Source organism: Malus domestica, chromosome 08 (assembly GCF_042453785.1).
Source record: "Malus domestica chromosome 08, GDT2T_hap1".
Taxonomy (NCBI): Eukaryota; Viridiplantae; Streptophyta; class Magnoliopsida; order Rosales; family Rosaceae; genus Malus; species Malus domestica.
In genome coordinates, this window is record NC_091668.1 from 26,336,216 (window position 1) to 26,358,978 (window position 22,763).

The following is a 22,763-nucleotide window of genomic DNA, read 5'->3' on the forward strand; positions in this document are numbered from 1 at the left end:
TGCATGTGCCGATTCACCACCCTTGAATCAAATCCTTAAAGATCAAGTCACCAACTGGAAGAATAGCCCATCAATCTTGAAGATCATACCGTTGACCAAACTGCTCAGGTGTGAATTAGAAAGATTGAACAAATCAACAAGTCGTCACCTTCACCTCGTGCCCGCTTGCCATGTGTTTAGTCAACCTTCAAGAATCAAGCCTCAACGGCCCTTGAAGAAGCTTCCAGCCAAAGTTCAAGATCAAGCCTCGACGGCCCTTGAAGAAATCACAAGTACGATTCAAAATCAAGTGTCCATCACCCTTGAATCAAATCCAACTCCACATAAAAAAGAGTAAGTTCAAACAATCGGAGGAAGCCAGAAAGTCCTCCAACCCAGTTCAAGATCAAAGCTGTGGAAAGTCAACAAGCGCAACAAAATACGTGCCGATTCATCCACTACCAAAGCCAAATATCATCTACCACATAAAGCTCATTGTGGTCCAATTTCAACCTTCAAAATTAAGCCTCGACGGCCCTTGAAGAAATCTCAAGCCCAATTCAAGATCAAGCCTCAACGGCCCTTGAAGAAATCTCAAGTCCAATTCAAGATCAAGCCTCAACGGCCCTTGAAGAAATCTCCAGCCCAATTCAAGATCAAGCCTCGATGGCCCTTGGGTCGACATCTACAATAAGGGATTTCAAAACGCATCTCCTACACGCGACAAGCACATGTATACAACGCGTCTTGAAGTGGGGGCATTTGTAGACATCGAAATTTCGGTAAATAAATGTTAACCGATAAATCAAAGTGTCAACGCTCATGTATTACATAAATTTTACACGTAGCGTGTGACTCAACGAAAATTGAAATGAGTTGGAAAAGTCATCAAATAGGACACGTGTCAACACCTGGCAGAAACAATTTATTTCATCTGGGATATTATATTCAAAATTAGGCCTTGGAAAATTCTATAAATACAAGCCCATTTCATTCATTTGGAAAAAGAAAAAGGGAACCAAAATCATTAGGCAAAATTCTTGAAGCTCTGAAGCTCTGAAACTCCGAAGCTCTCAAGCATCCAGGTTCCCGAAGAATCAAGAAAGCGTTCTTCGTTCTTCGTTCATCGTTCTTCCGAGATCAAGCCCCGATGACCCTTGGATTAACAATCACCAATTTAAGATCAAGCCCCAACAGCCCTTTGGATCAACAATCATCCACCAATTCAAGATCAAGCCCCGACGGCCCTTGAAGAAAGCACCATCGTTCATCATCCGTTCATCCTAAGATCAAGCCCCAACGGCCCTTTGGATCAACAACGTCGACAAATCCACACATCCAACCGTTCTTCAAGATTAAGCCCAAAAGCCTTTGAAGATCCGTTCATCACTGTTCTTCAAGATCAAGCCCAAAAGCCCTTGAGATCCGTTCATCACCGTTATTCAAGATCAAGCCTTAACGGCCATTGAAGAAACATTCATCCTCAAGATCAAGCCCCAACGGCTCCTTGAAGATCCGCTCAAATCCACCTTCAAAGATCAAGCCCACGGCCCCTTGAAGAAACTTCCAACAGTTCATCCAAGATCAAGCCTCAACGGCCCTTGGATCAACGAAACATCCATAAATCAACACCTTACGGAGATCGAAACAGAGGATCAAAATAGAGAGAGATTGTAACCCAAAACCATCAAATACAAATATTTGTTTGTGCACGTTGTTCTTGTCTCTTTCGTTTCGAGAATTTTCTGTGTTCACAGTGCCTTCTTATTTTTTGCATAGTAACAGGTCCCGGCGACAGGCGCATTAGGAAAAGTCAATATTTGGTGCTAAAATTAACTCACCGAGTTCAATGTTGGATGCAATTAAGAAATGGTTTTTATCACAGGTGATTTCTAAAATTTACTTCTACCATCAAAATGATTCTTGAAAGTGAAAATCAATCAATGTTGTCCTTGAAAATACGTGTTACAAATTAATATGGTCATTCCGTCACAATTCTGTTAAAAATTCCGTTAAGTGTTGATGTGTCACATAAATGGGTCCCACAAGATTTATGGGTTTTTATCACAATGGTCCCTGAAATTCACTCACATCATCAAGATGGTCCCTGAAATTGACCCACATCATCAAGGTGGTTCCTAAAATTGAAATCGATGAATGTAGTTGTTGAAAATAGGTGTCGTAAATCAATATGATCATTCCGTCACAATTATGTAAAAAAATTTGTTATGTGCTAATGTGAGTTTAATAATTAATTAAAAAAATTGTCTAAATACCTTTTTGCACAAGAGAATTTTTTTTTTCTTATAGTAGGACCTACTCCGAAGAGAGATCTCTTCCATAAATTCTCAAAAGCACAAACCTTTTTGCACAAGAGAATTTTTTTTTTCTTATAGTTTGATGTTAATCAAACCCTCCACTCTTGTATTGAATGAATAATATATGCATTCCTCCATCGAAGGGATGAGCTCATTCTCCCATTCAAATATTGAATATTTACCGCACATATTTTATAATCGGAACCATTCATTTTCTTAATCTTCACCCTTATAAAAAAAATCATTGGAATCAGAGATCAGTTAGTCACTGAATGTTTGAATAATTAAACGATTTTTTATTCGAATGATTTTTTGTAAGAATAATCTTCAAAAGATGATTAAGAAATTAAATAGATTATAATATTTAAGTTATATGCTTAAATACGTTATTCTCAAAAGGAATATATGTGCATATCCCTCATGAGTGATGCAAGTATTATCCATTAAAAATTGGGCCGAACCAACAGTCTTAAAACAGATTTCTATGCTTTTAGCTTTGAGCAAAATCCGATTTTGTACGTCCATGCCACTAGTCATCCTCTTTTTTAGGGGAAAAAGACCTTAGTTGGACAAAAACAATTCGACGGTGAGGAGATTTTTAAAATTGGCCGTTGAATCTTAAACAACGGTCCAGATGACAATAAGGTTTAACTTACAATCCAATGGGAAAAAAACAAAGCCATTGAATAGTGGTGGTGGTGGCATTGGTTGATCGTGGTGCCACGGTGGTGGTCACTGTTGAATAAGTGGCCAAGTGGCTATTAAACAATTCAAAAGGAAAAAAGACAACTTGATTATGTCTCTTCCATGTTTTGGGGAGGAAAACATGGAACCTTGTCTAAAGTCATTTTGTTTTTTTCTTTGACCCATGTGAAAAGCCTTGTGAATGGCTATGTTATGAAGAGGGCAGCTGTTGCCCTTTTTTTTTTGAGAGAGCAGAAAAAATAGAGAGCCGAAGAGAATAGAGGGAGAGAAAGAAGGTACTGCTGCAATACCATTTTCAGAGAATGAGTTGTTGTTCCTTTCATTGGATAGTTCTCACTCCATCAAAGTGTTATTGTTGTAATAGCTTTGAGCTTTGTATAGAGAAGAAATTAATCACTATATTTCTTTCTTTATTTGTTTCTTTAGTGTGTGAGAGTTATTGGTGTATTGGGGTTTTGGGTTGTGAGCTTGCCAACACTTTGTAAACTCCCATTTGGTTGATAGTGGATTATTGGTGAGCTCCTACTGCTCCGAGGACGTACTCCAGTTACACTGACTGTTGAGGAACCTCGTTAAAATCTTGGTGTCTTTAATATTTTGTTCTTGCATTTCATTTGATATATTTTCTATGGGTTATCAAGAGTTGGTTCCATAAGGTTTGGTGCTATCCTAGCACAACAATTGGTATCAGAGCACTGGTTGCTCTTGAGTACTGTCTAGTTGCCAAAGATGTCAGACGGGCAAGATGAAAATCCTTTTGGAAGCAGCTCCGAGTTTGCAAGAACGACGGTGCAAAATGCAAAGTTCGAAGTGGAAAAGTTTGATGGCACAAACAACTTCGGGATGTCGCAATGTGAGGTCAAAGATGTGTTGGCTCAACAAGATCTACTTGCCGCTTTGGGAGAGAAGCCGGAAACTATGTCGAAGCCGGAATGGGAAAAATTAAATTTGTGGGCTTGCTCTTCAATTCGGTTGTGCCTTGCAAAAACTCAGAAGTATTTTGTGATGCGGGAGACATTAGCAAGTGTGTTGTGGCAAAAATTGGAAGACAAGTATATGACGAAGAGTGCAGAGAACCGGCTACACTTAAATAAAAAGCTCTACCGCTTCCAATACAAAGAAGGTACAAAAATGATTAGACACCTTGATGCTTTTAATAAGTTGATTGCCGACTTGTTAAGTTTAGATGAGGATATTAAGGATGAAGATAAGGCCTTAATATTGTTGAATTCCTTACCGAACTCTTATGAGCATTTTGTTACCACTATTATGCATGGTAAAGAAACTGTGAAATTTGAAGATGTGTCAAATGCCTTGATGAATTATGAAATAAGGCATAGAGATAAAAACCATGATAGTACCTTTGAAGCTTTATTTGTTAGAGGTAGATCATCGGAGAGAAGATCATCTTCTAGCAGGAAAAAATCACAGTCTCGACCTAGAGGAAACTCTAAAGGTAGAAAACCTTTGGAAAGGGATGAATGTGCCTTTTGTCATAATAAGGGCCATTGGAAGAAAGATTGTCCTAGGTTGAAGACCAAAGGCAAAGAAAGTTCTGAAGCTAATGTTGCTGAGGTTGAAACGGATTTTTCTGATTTTGCTTTAACCACTTCCTCATCATTTGATTGTGCTACTAAGTGGGTGTTGGATACGGGTTGTACTCATCATATGACTCCTCACAAGGATTGGTTTTCAAGCTTAAAAGAGTTTGATGGTGGCGTTGTGTTCATGGGAGATGACAATCCTTGCACAACAAAAGGGATTGGTACAGTTCGTTTGAAGTTGCATGATGGCATGGTTAAAGAGTTGACAGGTGTTCGGTATGTACCGAATTTGAAGAAAAATCTTATTTCTTTGGGTACTTTAGAATCCAAGGGCTTCAGGTTTCATTCAGATGGACAGACATTGAAAGTTATTTATGGTGCACTTGTTGTGATGAAAGCTCCTAGATGTGGCCATTTGTATTTATTGCAGGGAAGCACTGTGACAGGTGAAGCATCTGTAGTCTCTGAAAATATAGGCACATCTGATTCAGATACTACTAGATTGTGGCATATGAGATTAGGCCATGCCGGTGAGAAAGCTCTACAAGGGCTTGTGAAACAAGGTCTTTTAAAAGGTGCCACGACTTGTAAGCTTGATTTCTGCGAGCATTGTGTCTTGGGGAAGCAAACTAGAGTGAAGTTTGGTACTGCTGTACATCAGACGAAGGGCATTCTTGATTATGTGCATTCGGATGTTTGGGGTCCTACAAAGACTCCCTCTTTGAGTGGTAGACATTGGTTTGTGACCTTTGTTGATGATTATTCAAGAAGGTCTTGGGTCTACACTATGAAGCACAAGAGTGAGGTGTTGAGCATTTTCTTGGGTTGGAAGAAAATGATTGAGAACCAGACTGGGAGAAAGATTAAGATTTTGAGATCGGATAATGGTGGTGAATACACATCCGACCTTTTCTTTAAAGTTTGCAAAGAGGAAGGAATTGTGAGACATTTCAGTGTTCGGGGAACTCCACAACAAAATGGAGTTGCAGAAAGATTGAATCGAACCTTGCTTGAGAAGGTTAGATGTATGTTGTCTCAGTCGGGTTTAAGCAAGTCATTTTGGGTAGAGGCAGTTAATTATGCATGTCACATCATCAACCGGTTACCCTCAGCTGCTATTCAGGGTAAGACACCAATGGAGGTATGGACTGGAAAACCTTCTTCTGATTATGATCATATTCGTATTTTTGGTTCACCTGCTTATTTTCATGTAACTGAAAATAAACTTGATCCTAGAGCCAAAAAGGCTATCTTTCTTGGTTTTAGTAGTGGTGTCAAAGGTTACAGGTTGTGGTGTCTAGAGATGAAGAAACTGGTAATTAGTAGAGATGTGACATTTGATGAAGAAAGTATGTTCAAAGACTCTGAGAAGAATGTGAAAGATGTCCAACAGGTGGAGCTTGAGAAAGTTGCCTCTGGTACTTCAAATCCTATTTCCGCTGATGTCGAAGCCACTACAAGTGAAGAAGTTGGAGACCATGAGGATGTTGAAAAAGTTGAACTTGAAGATTCTATTCAAGTTGAAGATGAAGTTTCACCTCAAGAGTCTATTGCCAAGAATAGAGGAAAGAGACAAATTACCAAGCCAGCTCGGTATAGTGACTATGTTTCTTTTGCTCTTCCTATTATCACTGATGAGATTCCATCTAATTTTGAGGAAGCTATTGAGAGTGAAGAAAATGAGAGGTGGTGCAATGCCATGGGTAATGATATGAATTCTCTCTTGAAGAACAAGACTTGGGAGTTAGCTAAATTGCCTAAGGGCAAGAAAGCTATTGGTTGCAAATGGGTGTATGCCAAGAAGGAAGATGCTGATGAGAAAAGCAATGTGAGATTCAAAGCAAGATTAGTTGCTAAAGGGTATGCACAAAAGGAAGGCATTGACTACAATGAAATATTTTCTCCGGTTGTGAAGCACTCCTCAATTCGTATTATGTTAGCTCTTGTTGCACAATATGATCTTGAGCTTGTGCAACTCGATGTGAAGACGGCTTTCCTACATGGTGATTTGAATGAAGAGATTTATATGTGTCAACCAGATGGGTATTTAGTGAAAGGGAAGGAGAATTTGTTTTGCAAATTGAAGAAATCACTTTATGGCTTGAAGCAATCTCCAAGGCAATGGTATTTGAGGTTTGATAAATTTATGAGAGACCAAAATTATTCTAGAAGTCAATACGATCATTGTGTGTACTTTAAGAAGTTGCAAGATGGGTCTTTCATTTATTTGTTGATATATGTTGATGATATGTTGATTGCCTCAAAGAATGTTGAAGAGATTGAAAAATTGAAGAAGCAAATGAAGAATGAGTTTGAGATGAAGGATCTTGGTGAAGCGAAGAAGATCCTTGGCATGGAGATCTCTAGAGATAGAGAGAAGGGTTTGGTCAATTTGAATAAAAAAACAATACCTTGAGAAGTTGATTCGGAAGTTTGGAGTTCATGATTCAACTAAACCGGTTAGTACCCCTTTGGCTCCTCATTTTAAATTGAGTTATCTACAATGTCCTAAAACTGATAAAGAGAAGCTGCAAATGAAAAATATACCATATGCAAATTTGGTTGGTAGTTTGATGTATGCAATGGTATGCTCTAGACCGGATATTGCTCATGCAGTTGGCATGGTGAGTCGATATATGCATAATCCAGGTATAGAGCATTGGCAAGCAGCTAAGTGGATATTGAGGTATCTCCATGGTACTCGAGATGTTGGTTTATGCTTTGAGAGAGATGACTCTGGTATTGGTCATTTTGCAGTTGGTTATGTTGATTCAGATTATGCAGGTGATCTGGATGGAAGGAAGTCTACTACAGGCTATGTGTTTACTATGGCTAAAGGGCCAGTTTGTTGGAGGTCCATTTTGCAGTCGTCTGTTGCCTTGTCTACTACAGAGGCTGAATATATGGCAGTTGTTGAAGCTATAAAGGAGGCCATTTGGATACATGGGCTGATTAGAGATTTGGGGGTTGATCAGAAGCAGGTGGAAGTACATTGTGATAGTCAGAGTGCCATTTATTTGGCTAAGTATCAGGTTCATCATGCGAGGACCAAGCACATAGATGTGCGTTATCACTTTGTTCGTGAAATTGTTGGTGAAGGGGAAATCATTCTCCAGAAGATTCCAACTAAAGACAACCCCGCTGATATGTTGACTAAGGTTGTCGGTGTAGCCAAGTTTGTTCATTGCTTGAACTTGGCTCACATTTTGCCTATATAAAGAATGTGTTGAGCAGTAGGAGTTTTAGAGCATTTGGCTCGGCATGAGTTGTTCTCTTGCTAGTGTTTGGGAGTGATGTTGTGTGTTAATTATGTTGGTTGGCTTATCATGGCGTTTTTTGAAACTTGGCCAAGGTGGAGATTGTTGAATAAGTGGCCAAGTGGCTATTAAACAATTCAAAAGGAAAAAAGACAACTTGATTATGTCTCTTCCATGTTTTGGGGAGGAAAACATGGAACCTTGTCTAAAGTCATTTTGTTTTTTTCTTTGACCCATGTGAAAAGCCTCGTGAATGGCTATGTTATGAAGAGGGCAGCTGCTGCTCTTTTGTTTTGAGAGAGCAGAAAAAATAGAGAGCCGAAGAGAAGAGAGGGAGAGAAAGAAGGTACTGCTGCAGTACCATTTTCAGAGAAGGAGTTGTTGTTCCTTTCATTGGATAGTTCTCACTCCATCAAAGTGTTATTGTTGTAATAGCTTTGAGCTTTGTATAGAGAATAAACTAATTACTATATTTCTTTCTCTATTTGTTTCTTTAGTGTGTGAGAGTTATTGGTGTATTGGGGTTTTGGGTTGTGAGCTTGCCAACACTTTGTAAACTCCCATTTGGTTGATAGTGGATTATTGGGTGAGCTCCTACTGCTCCGAGGACGTACTCCAGTTACACTGACTGTTGAGGAACCTCGTTAAAATCTTTGTGTCTTTAATATTTTGTTCTTGCATTTCATTTGATATATTTTCTGTGGATTATCAAGAGTTGGTTCCATAAGGTTTGGTGCTATCCTAGCACAACAATCACGATATCTTCAATGGTGGTTGCAGGCCCGATAAGGATTCTCCAATGGTGGCTTCTATCTTTGAAGGTGGTTGCTAGGCTTTATTTTTGGCTGGATAGAATCATAAACACTTGGTACCATTTTCAATCCAAAAGGTTTCAGAACTAAATAAAAATTCTAATTCAGGAATAGAAAACTCGAATTTCATGTACTCATGCCACTTCAGAAATTTCAACAATTTTTGGATTTTTGATACATAATACATTTAACAAAAAAATAATGATCATCAACATGAACCAATTTTTATAAATTCACACATCAAAGTCAGTTCTAATTATAAAACATATTCTCTAAATGGCATAACGGGATGCACATGCCTCATACTTTCCTAAACCAGTTTTCGTTATAATTTTTGTTCGACTTTGAGTCACACTTCCTTCAATGAAATTGTTTTTGCCAATTGTCATTTTAATTAAAAATATGATACTTTTGTCCTCTCATTTCCAAGATATATGTGCGAGAATTGTGGAGAAGCATAGCAGGGGATTTGAACCAAGAGATGGGAAACGCAAAGAAATTATGGACAACCACCCAAGGATGCATGCTTTTTGCTATTTAATCAAACTATCTCAGGTCATGCACTTTATAAAGCAGAAGTAAAATTTTTTTGCGTCAATATTATACAAAATGCAGGTAATCTATCATCATCTGGAGCTTGGAGATGGGGGACCTTCTAAGCGAAGATAATCATACATAATACCCTGGAAAGGGCCTGTTGTGCTTCTTGGTTGCGTCAAATAGATAATATTGTCTCCCTCGACAAGCCGAGAGCTTGGTACGTCTACATTGTAAAGCCAGTAAAGGCCGTGGATTCCATGCCTTGCTATTGAGTTGTCTTTCCCTATCATCCCGCTCGTGAATAGAGGGCGATTTGCCTTTGGATCGTTCACCCAAACCTTTATATATAGAACATATACAGTTAATATTCACTAGTTAAAGCAGAATTTAAAGAATATGTTCTCGCCAAACCGCCTCAAAACATTAGTGTGGATTTGATCCATTGATAATAAAGTTGATTATTTTATGAATGCATGGTACGCACATACACTTTACAGTTGGACAATATAAGAATCTATCTAGTAACATAAGTTTGATAATAGAACATATCCATGAAAAAAAATATCCATGCATGGCACATTAATGATGAAATTATAATCAAATAGTGAGTTGTGAAATATACCTGCAACTCTGAATAATTTGCAGATGCAAGTGCCACTCTTAGCTTGTAGGAACCAGTCTTGTCTACATTCTCAAGTTTGAATTTAATTTGCCAAGTAGTTCCTTGATATTTATTATCATCTTTCTTCCTGTATATGGTAATCAGCAATAAAATGCAATAAGTATTAAGCCGATACATTGGTCATCGGTATTCTTGCTTCTAGTACTACATATGATAACCGTACAAATTGCTTGTGGATCAAGAAAAAGCGATTATATATAGTATGGCATGGGAAGAATTGGCACCTAGTAACCTGAGCAAAGAACCAGTCTTTACTGTAGTCACTGACACCTACGGTATAAACCAAGTCTTGATCAGAATATAACTCTGAGTATCTTTCCCACAGTCCGTACTGCCTAAACCTGCCAATTGAAATCTTAGTTCATATCTTATATCGAGTTGTTCCTCATTTATGCAAAATCACAGTCCGCCTCAAATCATTCTTATAATTTTTATAGTAATTTTGTATACACATGTCAGATTGTGATTTGCTGGTACTTGAATAATCATATGCTTAAAAGTACGAATAACAGCAAGGAGCATATAATTAAGCAAACCTGTCAGGATGATTGACAAAAAGTTTGTTGATGTACTTTGGATTAGGGTCGGGAACATAAAACTCTGCGGCAGAACGATCAGGAATGCCTATTTCCCATAAAGTAGGGCCATCTCTGGGAGGCTTATAAACAAGATCACCCATATCAATGTCACAACCTGCATTGCCTACATTTGTTAATTTCCATTTTTCTTTTCAACATTTTAGCATAGCTGATAGGCAAACGGAAAGAAGAAAGCCCTAAAACTAACAGTAGGGAATTAGTTGGACCACCTGAGGTTATAGTTACTCCCTATACAAATTAACATTAGGGAATTAGTTGGACCACCTGAGGTTATAGTCATAACAACATCGTAATGATAATCTCCAATAAAACCAGGGACTGATGCATTCAGATTATAATCGCCCGTGCGTACCCCGTTGATGCAAAAGTAGCCATCTTCATCGGTTGTGGTCCAGAATTGATAGTCCTGATTAGTAACGAAATGTGAGATTAAGAGCAAATTAAGTTGAGAATTATATGTTTGAACTTAGTTTGAGCATGTAGGATTCAGTCACCTTGCACTCTCTTTGCCACGATCCAACGTCTCCTGGCGGGGCTAACCCAACATATGCACCATTGATGGATACATAATCATCGCTAACGTATCTTGATGTTGAAAAAATCAAATACCAAAATTCCAAATGGAAGCTTGTTTAGTGTCCATAGTCTTGGATTACAAGTTAATTATCAAAAATATTAAGACGTGACTAAAATAATTAATACGTATAGTTGTGTACCTGTCTTGAATAAGTAGTCGGCCCCTAACATTACCCCGTTGGCGTGACTTGGGAAAATCCTCAGATGCTGGGAAGCTGTAGGGCCAGCTCTGGACTTCCTTCACCATCTGCAGCAGCAGTACTACTTCAATTTAATTAGTTCATTATTGAAGGAAAATTACTTCCGCACTATTTCTGTCCCTTGATTCTTCATTGATTTATTCAGTTCAAAAGCTAGCTAGGATTAAAAGGGGGTTTGTAGGGGAGAAAAGGGTGTCCAAAAATCACATCCCTTCAAATGAAATGTCACTAAAATATATGTAAATCACCACCATTCATGTGATCTACATATAGTGTTTGGAAGAAAATTAAAAAAAATTTAATTAATATTGCTATTAATTAATGTAAATTAAACCTGTAATTTAGCATCCTCCCATAATGAAAGTGGATCATTTCCTTCATATGCAGAATTAACATACATAAAAACTGGCCCAAAAACTTTCTTCCATTCCTCACCAACTGCAAATTTTGACACCAAATCTTCTCCAGAATAATGTGCGCTTAGAAACACCTGATTGTGTCATTCATATTTAAGCAAAAAATAGAACTAGCTAAAGCATTTAACCCGAAATTAGTTGGCAATGTTTGGAGAGGGAGAGAGTCAAAATCTTTTATAATACGTTGTTAGGTTTACTTTTCGGATGCTAGGATGAAGTTCAAGAATGACAAATTAATTAGGAGTTTGAAACAGACACTGTAACAAACATAGATGGTTGAGTTTTTTGGGTCACTTACCGCAAGGGTGGTTGGGCCAACATGGGAGGTGAGGTTTTGTTTAAAGGGTCCACCGGATCGGAACTCTTGGCTTGGTGTAATTAGCCAGAACCCTACCGGTGGCTCGGTGCATATCCATCCATGTACCTTGCTATCTTTGTTGTCACATGAATATTGGTACTTGTCATCTACCTGATTAATTAAGCATCAAGTAACCAGGGTAATTGATAAGATTGTCATCTTTAAAAAAAAGGTTTCTTTTTCATAATTTTTTCCCTATGTAATACAAGATTCAATGAGAAAATATACATAGGTAGGAAAAGATGTTACTTCTCCTTTAAACTCCGGCTCCACAGGATTGACAAGAAGAACTGCCTCCGGATAGGCCAGGGCTTGGCCTCTCGGTGGTAAACGGTCATCAGGCAAGGGCATGTATCTTTGCCTATTGTCCGCCATGGCCATATAGTGAAAGCTTTTTTCAATCCAAAATGCCACACATATCACTAATTAGATTAACCCTTTTATCCTAGTAACTTTTTAAGCGCTAATAAAGTGCTACATGTGTTTGGAGTAATTTTTAGCGTACATAGAACATCATCACGTAGTGTTACTATTTCACTCTAATTATATAATATATGTATTTGTTTTTTGTTTTGTTAATATACCCTCGATCTATCTTTCAACCATATTATAAGTGTGAAATAGTAATACCACGTAGCGGCGCTACAGTACACATAATTTTGTTTCTCTTTCCTATATATAAAAAATTGAGAGAATTTGTGTACTTGTCTTTCCGGAGTTTGAAGGCAATTCTGGTTTCTGCAAGCTGGAAAGCAGGCCAGTCCTTCAAGTGCTCGTAAATGGCATAGGAGTAGAAGCCTGAGCACCCTCGAAGCATAATGAACCTACGTGCAAATCTACGTATGATCATTCATAGTAATCGAAACATTTTCAAGATCTATATATTCAATTAAAATGATGGCAATGTGGATAGAGAGCAATGACCTTTTATCAATATTTAAGGGTACGAGTTGTCCCTCTTGGGAGGGATCCCAGATTCTTGTGAAAGAGAGCTCCACCTGTTCATCATTTTGCATTATAACCGTAAAGCTTGTTCCTTTGATCCTGCATGCATATTGCTTTAGTAATGTGTACACTTTATTCAAATGGAACATTGTTACCAACCGAAATTATGACATACAACTTAATATTGAAGGAATTATGTAGCGAAAAGGGGATAGGTGTAGGATCATCGTAGTGACCATGTATTAACCATGTAGAACCTTTTATATATTTCAATGTTTTCCCATTTTCTATTTTAAGAGTCCTATCGTCCCCTTTTTTGCTACAGTAGAATGAGATCCTTGCTAAGAAGGTATGTGTTGTAGAGAGGAGCATATATTTCATGTAATAAGTATTATTAATTAGTTTATGTAACTTTCAAACTACGTACCAGCCAACTAGTTGAGCTAAGCTAGTGGTAACGGTGTGATCTTTTCTCAGCATTGGAAGTACCATTTCTAAACCCAAGTTCGTAGACCAAAAAAGAAAAAGAAAGCAATTAAGAGATCCGTTGTGAAATTTCATGTTCATAGTCAATCGTTTTAAAATTACAGATTATGTAAAGATATTAGGACACAGATTGAGGAATATATTGTGTTATGTTCTGATTATACTATAACTATATATATATATATATATATATATATATATATATATATATATATATAGGACGTACACATCAAATGTTCCTGTTGTTCCAGTAGTTGCTGAACTCCAAACAAGGTCCCAGTACCTACAATATTTTCCATTCAAACTAATTACAAATTAAATAAATAAAACATATTGATCAGGACCATGTTGTAAGCTGTAAAAATACCCCCTGTTAGATTCCTCGTTACGAATTTCAAGCAAGTTATCGATGCCATTGTATCGGATTCCAGTCACGATTCCGTCTGGCTTTGATAGCGTCACTTGGACAATCCCATTATCCATCATTACCTGCAATTCATTTCACCATGAAAAAGTTTCAAACCAAACCAAAACATGCATGTATGCATGCCTACAGATTTATCAAATTAATATGCAGAAAAATTAAGCGTAATTTTCACTGCAGATTTTATCAGGTAATTTACATGGTCATCTTGGACAAGCAATTGCACCCCAATAGGTGCCATGATGGATGATCGATCGAGCTAATTTCTGGAACTTATTTATGTACTCCAATGGGAATATCAGTCTCAATTATTTATCTAGTTTTATAGCACTAAAAGAAAGAAATAAATAAAAAATAAAGAATAATGTGATTACTTGGACTAAAATGAAAGCAAAGTATTTCCAACTTTCTTTTGTGTAATATATATATCGTTACGTAGTCGGCACCATTGATTAGGCGTGCAAGACTCGTTATGTAGAGCAGGCCAGCCGCTATTATAGGTTACGATTCTGGGATCAAATCTTTTACGAAGTGTTTCAACATTTTCTATGAAAACAAAAACAGCACAAGAAGTCTAACTAGAAGTTGAACCGATTAAAAACCCAAGATTATCGTAACATTGTCCAATATTATCATGCTCAAGCTCAGAAAAAGCTCGTAATCGCAAGCTCAAGCTCAACTCGGATAATTTTTCAAGCTCGAGCTCGGCTTGACTCGACTCCGCTTGTTTGTAAACTATACATGAGTTTTTTTGTTGGCTTTGCTCAACCCATTCCTTAAACAAGCTCCAGCTATGTTTAGTTCGATTTAATTTTCATTAAAACCTAATAAAATAAACATAATAACAAACCGTTGATATTGTTACTGCAAGAGTGTGCACAAAATAATAAGTTAAATACTTCAAAATGATTGCATATCCAACATAAAAAGATACGAGCTCCTCAAAAAGTTTGTGAGTCGAACTTACAAAAGTTCAAGCTCAACTCACTTTTTTAACGAGCATAATATTTTGTTCAAGTTCAGCTTGTTTAACATACGATTTGCCCATGAACGAGCTCAACACAAGTCAAACTCGAACCGTTCGAGCCGACTTACAACCCTAGACATTAGCTATAAGTAATAGCCTTCTCAGGCTCCAATGCAAATCAAACAACCAATGAAACTCACTTCAGATACCTGATTCGTAATGTACAAAAGTAATCTCATTGGCAATAGATAGATTATTGTATACTGTTGTGCCTTGGCAGTTCGTCAATGCGGAAGTGAGATTCAGATTGTCTCACCAAACAACAGACCCACAGTTGAACAGTTTAAATTACAAGAAATAAATACACTGAGAAATTTACGAGGTTCGGCAAAAATTTGCCTACGTCCTCCAAGAGATATTGCTCTTCACTATGAGAATAACTAGTACAAGATACACTTGAGTTAAATCAACATAACCCAAACCCCAATCCCTTGTACCCTCACATAATTTTAATAAGAGCCTCACTCTCACAAAGAGTTTCTCACTCTCACTCTATATTCTCTCCTTTGTGTTCTCCTTCGGATGCTCTCTCAATGCATTTCTAAATGCACAAATATTGCATCTAGTTATAGGCATACACTAGCAACTATGCCAACAAACAAGACCAAAAAGTCTTAAGTTCACATGACATAATTATCACCTAGCCTACCTAGCATGCATCAAAGTCTATACCTAGTCTATAAAGTACAACTTTTCTCCATTTGTCATTTAATGCATATAAAATAAAACATGCACAATTGTGTGCAAGCAACCACAAAGTCAAGTCTTGCTTCCAACTTTGCTTGTGGTAGTCACCATGTCTTCTCTTGAAACAAGACATCCATGCTACAACCAAAAGCCAAACACAAAGTGGCTACTGCCATTTCCCTGTAGCACTCAGAAAGTTACACTATCAAAATTGTTGCCAACTCATAAGTATATGAGTCAAACACAACATATACATCGGACAGTGAACACTGCACATGTGAGTACTACTGAATTGTAGGTATGTAACATTTATTTAATTTATTTTGAGAGAGAGAGAGAGAGAGAGAGAGAGATATATATATATATATATTATACAACATAGCATATATTTTATTTTGAACTACAATTACATATATGTATGCAATATTATTCAATTGTATGTATGTAGATATATATACATGGAATATTACACACGCTGATGCAAACATATGAGTTTCAATCTAAGATGAACTCAAATTACAAGGCGGGGGACCTTCAAATCGTATATAATCGTACATAATCCCTTGGAAAGGACTGGTGCATCTTGGTTGTCTGAAGAAGAAAGTGTTATTCCCCTCAACAAGCTGATTGCCTGGTACATTAATGTTGTACAGCCAGTAAATCCCATGAATTCCAAGTCTCGCAACCGAATTATCCCTCCCTATCAATCCACTAGTAAATAGAGGTCGCCTTGAATTTGGATCATTAATCCGAACCTTACAAAAAGAAAAGAAAAGATAAATCAGTGTGAGTTATAATCTACTAATGAGAAAGATCATGATATACTATACCTGCAATTCAGCAAGAGTTGCAGATGCAATAGCCACTCGCAATTTATAGGTAGTGTTCCGATCCACATTTTTCAGTTCAAACTTAATCTGCCATGTTGTTCCTTCATGTCCGTTGTCTGTTTTCCTGCAGTACACAAGAACTCTAAGGACCAGGTAACTAACACGTGTCTCATTTTCCTTATGATTTTCACAATGATGGTCATTATTTAAAAGAAGAACCGTACCTGGGAACCTGAGCAAAGAACCAATCTTTAGCATAATCACTAACACCGATAGTGTAAACTAAGTCTTCATCAGGATATATTTCAGCATATCTGCTCCACAGCCCATATTGCCTGAATCTGCCAGAAGGACAAGGTCAAGATTTTAATAAGTTATTACCAAACTCTTGAGCATTAACATGGGTTTGAGGTCCTAGGTTGGTTTCCTCCCTCATCCACTATTGTTTGCATCAAAGAAAAATATAGGTGCTTAATTTGGCTGATGGATCATTTTAAATGCATAAAGCGACATACAGGATGATACAGATAATATTTCCACCATTTGCATGTTTGAACTTACAATGATACAAGGCTAGTTTTGATCACATTGTTATGACCTTATAAAGATCGACAAACATAAAGATCAACAAACAATCAACACTTTAACACTGAAATAAGATAGCTTACCTGTCAGGATGATTTATGAAAAGTTTGTTGACATATTTTGGATCAGGATCAGGAACATAAAACTCCGCAGCAGAACGATCAGGAATGCCTATTTCCCACAATGTTGGCCCATCTCTTGGGGGCTCATAAACAAGATCACCCATTTCGATAAAAGAACCTGCATCACAAGTTATGAAACCAAAATGTTCAATAAAGGGAAATGAGAATGAAATGTAAAAAACAATTGAATCTACATTTATGAAGTTTGCAGAAGTTGAGAAAATATACCTGAGGTTATGTCAATGACAGCATCATACCGGTAATCACCAATAAACCCAGGCACCCATGCATAAAGATTATAATTACCAGTACGCACGTTGTTAATAGCAAAATAGCCACGGTCATCTGCTGTTGTCCAGAATTGATAGTCCTAAGAAGTGTGATAACGAAATAAGAATGTCTTTAGACATGACTTATGGACTTTGGATGGTGTTTTGGTACATATAATATATAATATGGTTGCTTCATATAGTTTCAATATTAAGAGATATAACAAAAGGCATGTATCAACGAAGTATGCTATGCCATAAAATAGATCACTCGAAACTTTTTCTGACACAAGATCACATAAAAAAGCAGCTCAGTGATAGCAGCATTATCACAATGCAATTCATCAGGCTCCTCAGAAACCGTGAGTTATACTGTTTCCAGTTGCATCATTTCGAAGCACAGTTTCCTCATTAAGAAAATAAATCTTAACATCTTGCAGGCTCTTTATTATATGGTGGACATGTGATTGACTGAGAAAGTAGCATTTTTGAAAATATGAGATAATTGTTCGTGGTAACTGTGAGACCTTTAACACAAAAACCACAAATGTGGGATAATGTCCCAGTGCTCTGTGACTAGCCTTTAATGAAGCCAAGCTATATTAAAGAATAGAACCCTGATCTAGATTTCAAATACCTTATCAGAAAATTAACATAATTATAAAAAATAAAAACCATAAATTTTCTTCAATGTAGCACATAACTAATAAGCAAACATTGTGCAGCCCAATATGTAATTGATATAGAGGTTCACAAAATTCACCTTGCATTCTCTCTGCCATGATCCCACATCTCCTGGTGGGGCAAGACCAACATACGCACCACCTGCTGGTGTGTATTGTTCACATATGTACCTGGACATTGTAATTAAGAAGACTGAGATCAACTTATGCATACTCAGAAAGATTGAGGTAAAACAAATGTACTCGACCATTAGTTTTCTTATTTTTCTTTCTACAATGAGAGCCATCAATTTGATACTTGGAAATTAATTTATCATCCACTCATGTTAATTAATTGCTTATTTTCAACTTAAGTTTTCAAATAAAGAAAAGAAGTGAAACTGATAGTACACCAGCAAATCTTTTCAATACTCAGATTTAGTAATTAATAGTACAAACCCTAAAAGATAAAACTAATGATACAAACAAGTGTATCTCGATACAAACCTGTCCAAGACAAGTAGTCTACCACTCACATTACCCCGTTGATCCGACTTTTGAAAATCCTCAGATGCTGGGAAACTATATGGCCAGCTTTGTACTTCTGTCATCATCTGAATACCATTTTGTATCAGCAATTTCTGCTTAAAAACTTGCTTTCCTAATTTTCCATCTTTAGAATGAAATTGGGTTTGTTTTCGACGACAAACCTGTATTTTAGCATCCTCCCATAGCCAAAACGGATCATCTTTGATTGTGGAAGAATTGAGATAGATAAAAACAGGGCCAAAAACCTTCTTCCATGGTTCACCACCTCTAAATTTTGGCACCAGATCTTGTCCCGCATAATGACCACTAAGAAACATCTGATGACACCAATAGAAAGGTCATAATCAGACTAATGTCCCAAAGTTATACCAACATCTTTGACAAGCAAGCGATCCACATTGTAAAATGCTCATAGTGACTAGTGTTCTAAGAATAATCACATACAGCAAGAGTGGTAGGGCCGACATGTGAGGTTAGGTTCTGTTTCAGAGGTCCACCAGATCGAAATTCATCACTGGGCGTGATCTGCCAAAACCCAACTGGTGGGTTGGTGCATATCCACCCATGAACCTTATTATCTTTGTTGTCACAAGAATACTGGTACTTGTCATCCACCTACAGCTCACGAAATTATAACATAAGAATCAAAACATAACAGAGGTTTTGTATGGCCTTCAAAGTCCACAACTTTAGTTTAGAAACATCTTGACCCACTAACGGGTAACTTCCACCCAAAAAAAAAAAAAAAACAATGACAATAGAAAATTAACTTGGAAGAATATGTGAGAAAAATTGGCTCAATAGTCCCATGCCACTATCACTCCTGAAACAGAAAAAAACTCCAACACAGTACTATACAGTAGGAAGTTGTGAGAAAATACCTCTCCTGCGAGGTCTTTCATCTTGGGATTGACAAGTAGGACAGCTTCTTGGTAGGCAAGGGTTTGGCATCGTCCTGGTAACCGGTCATCAGGTAGGGGCATGTATCTCTGCCTGTTGTCTGATACAGCCATGTATTGGAACCTATCCACTCAAATTGTACCACTGTTAATAATTCATATACAAGCTAAAATACTAAAAGGAATATGTTTATTACTATTTTTTTTGTTATAGCATATGCTGACAAGGTAATGTAAGACACACACACAATAAGTCAATAACCTTTTTTTCTCACTTCAAGTTTGAAATGGTATTACAAACACAGAAAAAAAATATACTTCAAATGGTTAAACACAGAAAAACAATATACTTCAAATAACTAATCCTGAGAACTCTACTAACTACAAACTAAATAATCCCGGAATTCTAATACATATCCTTAGTTTTTAACTTTGCAGCTACCCAAAATTATATACTCGTATGCAACATAATGTCTACTAATAATTAGTTTCTACAAAACCACTATGCAAAATGAGAAATAGTAGCTAATAATATAAAAGCAGAAGTATATATTCTTTACTTGTCTTTTCTCAGTTTGAAGGTTATTCTGGTTTCACCAATGTCGAAATCAGGCCAATCCTTCAGGTGCTCATAAATGGCATAGGAGTAGAAGCCCGAGGAACCACGAAGCATTACAAACCTAAATGAAATACAGATAACACTATCATTGACATAACAGGAATCATAAGGTTACAGTCAGTTTAAATAAGCCTAGATCCTAAAGTATAATTGGAATTGGCTGTACTCATAATAATAGAAACTTTCTATGAATTCAGGAGTGACCTTTTGTCTATATTTAGGGGAACGTATTTCCCCTCAAGAGAGTGATCCCACATTTTTGAAAACGAGAGCTCAACCTGTTCTTCATTCTCCACTATAACCTTAAAAGTTGTACCTTTTATCCTGTATCAGATAATTTCACTCCATCAGATAACCTAAAGAGTTGCTCCACTATATATGTAGAGAGAAAAGAGGGAAATACATACACATCAAATATTCCCTTACTTCCTGGTGCGCTCCAAACAAGGTCCCAATAACTACACAATCATTGGAATCCACAGTCAATTCTTAATCCTCAAAGACAGCAGAGGCCGAATATATTATATTAAACGCCGAAGAAAACAAGAGAAAGAAGGAGAAGGAAGCGGAGGGACAAAAACAGAAGCAACTAAACACGATGATCAAGTACCCTCTGTTAGTTTCCTTATTAAGAGGCTCAAGCAAATTGTCAATGCCATTATATCGTATTCCAGTGACAATGCCATCTGGGTTCGATAAGGTGACTTGGAGTATGCCATTATCCATCACCACCTGCACATGGAATCAAGTTCAACCACATAACCGAAAGAAATTCGTTTTTCCTTAACAAAAATCCAAGCTCATCCATTGATCAATTCAAGATCAATTCAAATTATATCTAATTTAGCAACTTGTAGCCCACAATAAGGCTGATAATTCACTCACATGGGGACCTTGAATATGCAATCGCACCGCGGCAGATGACATGGTGTGAGACTCTTGATATCAATTGGAACTTGTTGGCCACAAGAAAAAACCCAGAACATGAATTTCTGGAGAACACAAAAAACCCAAATACATGATGCGTGGCACAATCAGATCATCGAAAATATGTCATTTGCAATAACTACCCAGATGGATTTTAATTTACCAAAAACACATCTATGTATGTAAAGATCAAAACTTTATGAAATGAAAACAATATTTGCGTTTGTCGAAGTTGAGATCACTTACACGAGAGAGATGGGTTTGCCGGGATTTGTGAAATTACGAAGATGCACCGGAAGATGTCATCGTCTTCTTCCCTCGATGAGGGCGGGTGAGTGAGAGGGAGTGAGTGTGATCGGGTGGTGGTATAGAATGATTAATTTGACAGTTGATGGCGGCCGTTACCTCGCACTTGGGAGAATGAGGACGGTTTCCGTAATTGGATTTAACGGACGGAACAAGTCGGTTGGGTGGCAAATATTGCCAAATTTCCTCGTCTCTATTTACCTAAAACTACATAAATCCTCTTTTTCAACCTCATGAAAAAACATATTTATCTTCTATCACAATATAAATATAAAAATTAAAGATAATAACGTAATTTTACAAAACAAAATTTTGTTAGTTTTTTTTTTAAACCTAACCTATAGGTAAGTTTATTATCTCCAATTAAAAAAATAAAAACAACCTCTCGCTCTCTCTCCCCCCCCCCTCACTCCCACGTTCTCTCTCCTGCCTTTTAACAACCAAAGTAAAAAATTTCACACACTTTATGTGTGGGCATATATTAGTTTATTTATTTAATAGAGCTAAGCAAGAGAACAATCAATGGACCAAATTTACACCAAGATGCATAAATATGATATGTATGAGAAAGTGACATTATTCTTTATTTTGATCAAACGCCAAACTACCAAATTTGTTTAAAAAAAATTATGGCAACAGTCTTAACTATTGGGACATCGGTGCAAAGGTCTTTAACTCTTAACCAATTAAACTATAATATATGATCGATTAGGAAAGTTTCAAAACACATCAAATCTTACCTTTCTCTCTCAAAAAAAATAAAAAAATAAATAAAATCACCCTTTATTTATTATACGTTCATTTCGACTAAAACCCTAATAACTCTGATAGAGAAAAACAAGTTTTTCTATTGATGGATGGTGATTTTGAAGTTTTTAATCCTCAAACTAAGATATGATTCGATTTATAGATATTTTTGTTTGTTTGCTTCTTCTTTGGATTAAATTTCATACTTTTTATATTATATTGCATATGTTTTTCTCTGCCATCACCCCAAAACACCAGTGCATTGGGTGCAAAGAAAGATTGCTCAACCTTAACCACGAACTAGCGGGTGGCATGTCTTGCACCTTTTTTTTTATATTCGAAATAGCTCAAATTTGTTTATTAACATAACAGCAAAGCACCCATCCCTTTGTCACTTCAAAGTTTATTAAAAAGTACATGAAAATGCTCATTTAAAAAGGACTAAACTGGAGCTTGCATAACATTCTCTTGGCAAATTCAAGTCTATGGAATGATCTCTTGGATCCCAAGTCCATAGATGGGTTGTGGTAGCAGAAAGAAAAAAAAACCAGTCATGGAAATGCTAGTCCTATACATCATATGCAATTATAGAGGGGCAAAGGACGCCTCTTTGAAAAAAAAAACTTTCAATTAGAGATGTTATTTTATAAAGTTAATGGATGTAAAGATAATTTTACATTTTGAATTGAGTTT

At 36.9% G+C, this 22,763-nt stretch overlaps 2 protein-coding genes across 5 annotated transcripts; both read right to left on the bottom strand.

Annotated features, from left to right (window-relative positions):
- Nucleotides 1-9,114: 9,114 nt before the first annotated feature.
- Nucleotides 9,115-14,143, bottom strand: LOC108173817 (uncharacterized). Of its 4 annotated transcripts, none has more exons than XM_029107258.2 (15): nucleotides 14,041-14,143; nucleotides 13,785-13,906; nucleotides 13,644-13,700; nucleotides 12,911-13,030; nucleotides 12,691-12,810; nucleotides 12,236-12,377; nucleotides 11,927-12,097; nucleotides 11,547-11,702; nucleotides 11,153-11,259; nucleotides 10,931-11,021; nucleotides 10,701-10,842; nucleotides 10,374-10,530; nucleotides 10,062-10,178; nucleotides 9,778-9,904; nucleotides 9,115-9,493 (listed from the first exon to the last, which is right to left on the bottom strand). In XM_029107258.2, the coding sequence occupies exons 1-15, from the start codon at nucleotides 14,080-14,082 to the stop codon at nucleotides 9,242-9,244; spliced, it is 1,923 nt and encodes a 640-aa protein (XP_028963091.2). In that variant the 5' UTR covers nucleotides 14,083-14,143; the 3' UTR covers nucleotides 9,115-9,241. The 4 variants fall into 4 exon arrangements, with proteins under 4 accessions (XP_028963091.2, XP_070682093.1, XP_028963092.2 ...); XM_070825992.1 differs by having other exon boundaries at nucleotides 12,215-12,377; XM_029107259.2 differs by lacking the exon at nucleotides 11,547-11,702.
- A 1,781-nt stretch (nucleotides 14,144-15,924) lies between these two features.
- Nucleotides 15,925-21,517, bottom strand: LOC103441741 (uncharacterized). The gene is made up of 16 exons (XM_017333968.3): nucleotides 21,264-21,517; nucleotides 20,976-21,082; nucleotides 20,701-20,822; nucleotides 20,498-20,548; nucleotides 20,295-20,414; nucleotides 20,032-20,151; nucleotides 19,454-19,595; nucleotides 19,017-19,187; nucleotides 18,734-18,889; nucleotides 18,531-18,637; nucleotides 18,125-18,215; nucleotides 17,321-17,462; nucleotides 17,054-17,210; nucleotides 16,610-16,726; nucleotides 16,386-16,509; nucleotides 15,925-16,310 (listed from the first exon to the last, which is right to left on the bottom strand). The coding sequence occupies exons 2-16, from the start codon at nucleotides 21,015-21,017 to the stop codon at nucleotides 16,056-16,058; spliced, it is 1,917 nt and encodes a 638-aa protein (XP_017189457.3). The 5' UTR covers nucleotides 21,018-21,082; nucleotides 21,264-21,517; the 3' UTR covers nucleotides 15,925-16,055.
- Between the last annotated feature and the right edge of the window lie 1,246 nt (nucleotides 21,518-22,763).